At 40.1% G+C, this 6,947-nt stretch overlaps 1 protein-coding gene across 2 annotated transcripts in view; it reads left to right on the forward strand.

The window, feature by feature from the left end:
• tex2 (testis expressed 2) overlaps nucleotides 1–5,999 on the forward strand; it is a 41,281-nt gene extending 35,282 nt beyond the window's left edge. For both annotated transcript variants that reach the window (XM_055005090.1, XM_023267152.3), the window contains exons 9-13: nucleotides 137–257; nucleotides 780–896; nucleotides 1,133–1,342; nucleotides 1,782–1,902; nucleotides 3,383–5,999. In XM_055005090.1, coding sequence (XP_054861065.1) covers nucleotides 137–257; nucleotides 780–896; nucleotides 1,133–1,342; nucleotides 1,782–1,902; nucleotides 3,383–3,532 — 719 coding nt within the window. In that variant the 3' untranslated portion in view covers nucleotides 3,533–5,999. The remainder of the gene's footprint in view (nucleotides 1–136; nucleotides 258–779; nucleotides 897–1,132; nucleotides 1,343–1,781; nucleotides 1,903–3,382) is intronic.
• Nucleotides 6,000–6,947: the final 948 nt, after the last annotated feature.

Consider the following 6,947-nt stretch of genomic DNA (forward strand, 5'->3'; position numbering starts at 1 on the left):
GGATTTTTGTTTATTTACAGGAATTGCATTCAGAATTAGCCGTTCTTGCATCTGCTGGGGTGTTACTGGGGATGTAAATAACCACAATTTGATGACATAATAAGCGTCCCTGCTTTCTCTCTTTCTACCTGTGCAGGTCTGTGGTTTGATCTGGAAGTTTCCTACACAGGATCCTTCCTCATGACGCTAGAGACCAAGATGAACCTGGCTCGTCTGGGGAAGGAGGGCGAGGGCCTCGGGGAGCACGGGAAGGAATGGTGAGGCTTTGACTGAAATTTTACAGTTGATATTGGTGCTTGTGAAATAGAACTTGCAGATTTTTGAGAGTGATCTTCTGCAGCTTGTCCAAGTTTGTTTCAGTTCTTGGGCCAAAATAAAATGTTTTAAGGATTAGCTTTTTTGCTCCATAAACAGCTCTGAGTTGGATGTTAATTAGGTAGATTTGCATTTACAGCCATATTAGTTTTCATGTGCATTTTTCACAGTTTCCACTCTCTCTGTGTCGGCTCTTCCTTCCTTTTCTTTACATTCTAATCCCCCTTCTGGATGCTTCCTGCTGTGGATTTATCCTCTGACTGGTGAGTTTGGGAATGTCGCTGAAACAGTGCATTTTGTTTCACATTTGGAATATTTCTTGAGTTAATCAGTGGAGATTAAGTTCCTGTGATTCATTTCAGTGGGGATGCATTTAATGGGAATTAGTATTGATTGTTCGGAGTTGTGTGCAAAGCCGTTGGGGCCTGAGTTTGTGTGTTTTTGTGTGTGTGTGACAGGCTCAGGCCGCGGACGTACTGCCTGGCAGACAGCGATGAGGAATCGTCCAGCGCCGGCTCATCGGATGAAGAGGATCCTCCAGAACTCCTCAGTGATAAACCTGTCCTGCCGGGAGCCGAGGGGTGAGCAAACGTCTCCTCACAACAGCATCATATCTGAATTTAAAATGAGCAGAATCAGATTGGTGTTGCAGCTCTGCCCTTTCGGTCCACCCACCCGCTGCTGATTTAATGTAGCACCCAGTCACTCCCCTCCATCGTGGGTGCTGAGTAGCAAGAGATGCTGGTATGAATAAATTATGAACCTGACTCACTCCTCGACTCCCCTCCTCCTCTGTTTCCATCCTCTGCTCACGTAGCTACGTGGGAGGCCACAGACCCAGCAAGATCATGCGCTTTGTGGACAAGATAGCCAAGTCCAAGTACTTCCAGAAGGCCACGGAGACGGAGTTCATCAAGAAGAAGATGGAGGAGGTTTCCAACACGCCCCTGCTGCTCACAGTGGAGGTGCAGGAGTGTCGCGGGACGCTGGCTGTCAACATCCCACCTCCCCCTACGGATAGGATATGGTATGTTCAAGAGGACTGTAAAAACTGGAGGATGTGGTCAGTGACTGTATTGGAGTCCTGGCTTTAGAAAATCACACTGCACCCTCTGCTGGACGAATACAGACATGCATGCGATGACAGAATATAAAAGAGGTTTAATCACTTGTGAACTAAATAAACTCAACATCTAGGAAATGAGGGCACAAAGGTGTGTTTTTTATTAAAGATATGGAACATTAAAACCTTAATTACACACTGTGAGCTTCATACGCCTCCTTCCCAGGCTGCTATATTATTAATTTTTATGTTATTCTTGATAAAAACCTGTTTAGGATTTAGACACGCCTTACCGTTTACCCCAGTATCCTGTTTTTATGGAGCCTGTCTGAGGACATAACTGCATTTCAGCTTGTATAAAACTGCATAAATATGAACGTAAGTGTTTCCTTTTTGCTGTCAGGTATGGTTTCCGGAGTCCACCTCACCTGGAGCTGAAAGCGAGGCCTAAACTGGGCGAGAGGGAGGTCACTCTGGCTCATGTGACGGAGTGGATCGAGAAGAAACTGGATCAGGAGTTCCAGGTACGTGCCGAGAAAACCCGGAGGCTGTGAATCCCGATGTTTATTCCGTAGATGACTCGACATGGCTGAGAGTTTATTCAATGAGGACAAATAGAAAGCCACAACAGATGTTTGGGGTGAGAATTTAGGCTATAAAAGAGGACTTTGAGATTAATTTATGGCTGCCCACCTACATGCACCTCAAAGCTGTGTGCCTGTGGTCTTCCCACCCCTCTCATACGGCCAAAATAATGATACGCCTGCTGCTAGATAACCACCCTGAAGCACACCTGCAAACTGCTGCAGCCAGGCGTCCCTGTCAGGTCGACGGAACATCTACATTTATCTCTGCCTGAGTCCTCTGAGGGTGTAATTACGTACAACCCCCCCTCCACTGAGCCTCCATTAAAATATAGAGCTGCAGGGCACAGTGTTGTCAGTTGTGAGTGAGTGTAAACATCTGGCTTTCAACAGAAGCCAAGGTAACGGGGTTTCAGTCCGTACAATGCAGAGTCGGTTGCTCAGGGAGGTGTTTTGGATCTTTGTTGCTCTGATTTCCTACCATTTTCTCATATTTCAGTTAGTCATTTACACATTACAACTACCAGATCACAGTTTATCTACAAAAACACAAAACATTTAGTTACAGGTATCTGGAATTGAACAATATAGTATTTTACTTTAGGATCAAAATGATCAAAATCTGATTCAAAAAAAGACAAAATATCACAAAAACGAGACACAAAATGATGAAAACAAGAAACAAAATGACCACAAAACACACAGCACAAGTGAGCCAAAAAGGAATCACAAAACTCCGAAAATGCTACAAAAAACAGCGAATAAAGCGAAATGCAAATGACAAAAACAAGGCAAAAAGCACAAGGAGGCAAAAAGGAAACAACAACAAAAATGAGAAACAAAACCACAAAAATGAGAAACAAAACAGCAAGAACCTGAGACAAATGACAAAAGTCAGCAAAAAAACAAAAACAAGACAACATATTACAAAAATGAGACGCAAAACAACAAAAGTGAGAACTAAAATGACAAAAAATAAGACAAACGACATGTAACAAAACAGAGATAAAAAAAAGTTACAAAGCAACCAGAAAATAGCCAAACGACAAAAATGAGACAAAAATGACAAAAGCGAGAAACAAAATGACCAAAAAATAGGCAACACAAGCGAGACAAAAAAGAGAAACAAAAAGACAAAAACGAGAGACAAAACAACAAAAATGAGATACAAATGACAAGTCAGACAAAAAAAAACAAAAAACAACAAAAACAAGACAAATATTACAAAAACGAGACACAAAACAAAAGAACGGCAATCTAGTATTTTACTTTACGATCAAAACAACTTGTCATGGTTTAGAAATTATTTTAAATTTATAGTTTTAGAAATTTACAATTTGCAGAAAATGTCTTCTGTGTAATGTTTACATTTTTTCACATTTCACTGAATGACTTCTTGCTCTGCTTTGCCCTCCCACAGAAAATATTTGTGATGCCAAACATGGATGACGTATGGCTACCCATAATGCACTCTGCCATGGACACGCGTTCAAATGCCAACTTGATTACTGTGACAAACGATGCCTTGAAGGATCCAGAACCGGAGGACTCTGAGGTCTCGGACATGTGAAGGCTGCTGGTCGGAGTCCACACCGATGGACATTTTATCCCCGAGTCCCCGCCTCGCTCAGAAACAGCCGGTGCAGCACTGGGACCGGCCGACTCTCTGACATTTTTACCCATTAGTCCGGTCCTGCCGCTGCACCAACAATGTCCCGGTGAGCTCGTGATCCCTGTACGAGAACGACTCACAGATTGTCATCCAATCACACGGTTTTATTAGTGTGACGGCAAATATTCCGATGAAATCCAGCTCAACTTGCGGCAGCGGTGGATCGACCAATAGCCATCTGATTCAACCAGAAGAACCATAAAACCTGTGATGTACAGCTGCACCAAACGCGATAGTTGTACAGCGTAAAACTTTTTGTGTTTCCAATCGAGCGGTTTATCGACGACGAGCGCGTACATCTGAACGGTTGGGGGAATAGTGCTGAAATTTGGAGATGATTTTGCGTAACCCTCCTGTTACCTTTGGGGTCAATTTGACCACATTCAATGTTTAACATCTCTAAATTCATGATTGACGTCTTTTTTTCTTCATATTTAATGACTTTTCCTAATTTAATGGGGACAACTAGGTAAAATTAACGTTTCGTCATTACGTCGGAACTGGTTACGGGGGTCCTCAGTTTACGACGTATGGCCTTTTGTTATGTGGAATTAGTTGGCGAGTGGAGCGGACGAATTCGGTGTCACACGGTGCTATAATTCAATTTTTCAATTCAGTTTTACTTATATAGCGCTAATTACAATTCAAATTGTCTCAAGACGCTTTACAGAACCCAAATGCCTGAACCCTCAGAGCAAGCCCTATAAGACGCTTTGGTCATTGGTATTCATGACTTTTCCGAAGAACTGATCAATATTGTGATGCTCATAATGGCTTTGTTTACATTTTCGCTGGAGTTCCTACTTACGGCGAAAATCCACGTATGTCACGCTGTAAGAACGGAACTTCGATGTAAGTCGAGGACCCCCCTAGAGGTCACAATAACATGCAGTTTTATAGTCTTAAAAAAACTTTAGGGCCCTAAACTTTTTGAAATTGTGTTAATTTTTCCTGCGGTCAAATTGACCCCGAACATAATACAATTCTTGATAACAGAAATAGTTTTTCATTCCAAGTGTTATAGATATCAAAAATATGTACTTTGAAATAATATATTTCCATTAAAACACCAAAAATATTTCTCTCCAATTTTAGGTCAGTCAGTTTATTGTGATCTGCAAATGTCTCCATAGTCACATAACAAGTATTCTGGACATGTAAGGGGAGTGGGTGTGGGGTTGTTTTATTGAAACTTACTTAGGTGGTCAACAAAAAGACATAAAGCTCCTGACACATAAACTTGGGGAACAATTTTAATTATAATTTTCTGGAGGTTTAAACTACTGGAGTCAAATTGATCCCATTGATAAAAGATGTTGGTAAATTTGAAGGTAATAGGAGGGTTAAAGTCCCATTTCTCAACCATACACACCGCTGCCTGTGCCGGCCGCCCGGCACTTATATGCAAACCAACCAACGGCGCTTTCTCCGTAGAAGACACTGGGTTTGATTCACTGTCATATCATACGGCCTGTGTGCTTTTACTGTGTGGTGGGGATGAAGGGAGCTATAACAGAGGGGTTCAAATCTATCTGCAGCAGCTAAACATTGCCTAAGTCTGTTGAATGTATAAATGCAGCCCCTTAGCTGCGCGAGGAAAAAGCTCATTCACTGACAACGTGCTTCTAAGCCACATGTTTCCAGCGCTCTTTTCGTGTTACATTCAGAGTTGAGCAGAAGTAATAATTTTTCTATTTTTATTGCCAAAGCAATCTTTGGGAAACCGTGCGAGGTGACAAATAAGCAATCGGTTAATAATTCCGTGGCCGCTCCGGTGATGTACAGCCAATGTTTTATAGCTGGAAATTCAGAAGACGGAAGAATAATCTGCAGGGAGTGAGGCCAAAACTCTATCAAACCTGCTCTCTGAATAAAGTCCACACCGGATATTAGCCATATTATTTAATGTCGTCAGCAGACATCCAGCTAATGAATGCTCTATTTCTGTTGAATTATTTATTGAGTTGCTGTTCCGTGTTGTTCACATGAAAGAGGAAAACAACTCCGACAAACAGGATCTTTGTAATCTGCCGAGCTTTAACAGGCGACTTTTACTTTAAGTGTTTTGCGTTCAGACGTGTGTGTTGGCAAGTGTATGAGGCATAAAGTGCCTTTGAAATAATCAAACATTCCTCCGTAGTGAGCCATCGCATTTCTTGCATCGGTTGAGGATAGAGAGAAAACTTTGTCTTTGTGCCATTACTGTGTCTGTCGAGGCAGGCCCTGTTTTCGTTCTTCACGTTTCGGTGTTGTTCATTTGCACAGTGATGAAAAATATCAAACATTGCTGTTGTGTTCAGTGATGTCGCAGAATGTTACGGTTCTGATCATTGTGGATCAATAAAAACCTTTTGCTTGGAAAAAAGACGCGCTGCTTTGTTTTTCTTAGCAAGATTCTCACTGGATTGTCTGTGTTTCACTGCTATTTTAAGATTCAATAGGAATTTAGTGGAATATATAACAATAGGAGCTGCAATAATTAGATGATTTTCAAATTTTGACAACTAAAAGTTCCTTTAAATTTGAGAATATGCAGTTTTTCTTTACTTTAAATTAGCGTACGTTAAGTAGTTCCTTTCGATATTAGACTACGGGACAAAAAAGGCACGTTTTCAATACTTTTCACTTTTTATAGACTAACTGATTAATCCAGACATTACTTGATGATCAAAATAACTGTTGCCTCCCTAAATATGATCATTATTTTTTTTTTAAAAATGTTGGTTTTTGCTTTAATTTGTGTCTATTTGACTATTATTTTAAGATTCTGATCGCAATTTATTGGAATATTTAACATAAGAGCTGCAATAAATGGATGATTTTCAAATTTTCGACCACCAAAAGTTCCTTTAAATCAGTTTTTCTTTAAGTCAGTGTAAGTTAAGTAGTTCCTTTACTTTTTAGACTGCAGGACAACAAAAGGCACATTTTCAGTGCTTTCTCACCTTTTTATAGGCTAACTGGGTAATTTTTGTTTTAAATGTTGATTTTTGCTTTAATTTGTCTCTATTTGACTGCTAATTTAGGATTTTGATAAATCTGATAGCAATTTATTGGAATGTTTAGCATAAGAACTGAAATAATTCAATAATTGTCAAATTCTGACTACCAAAAGTTCCTTTAAATTTGGGAAAATGCAGTCTTTCTTTACTTTGAATCAGCATAAGTTAAATAGTTCCTTTACAGTTTAAGCTGCAGGACAAAAAAAGGCACATTTTAAATATTCTCTAGACTGATTAATTTGCACATTAATTGATAATTAAAATAACTGTTGCATCCCTAAATATAATCATTACTTTAAAAAAAAACAAAA

The sequence above is a fragment of the Amphiprion ocellaris genome, chromosome 19 (assembly GCF_022539595.1).
Source record: "Amphiprion ocellaris isolate individual 3 ecotype Okinawa chromosome 19, ASM2253959v1, whole genome shotgun sequence".
Lineage (NCBI taxonomy): Eukaryota > Metazoa > Chordata > Actinopteri > Pomacentridae > Amphiprion > Amphiprion ocellaris.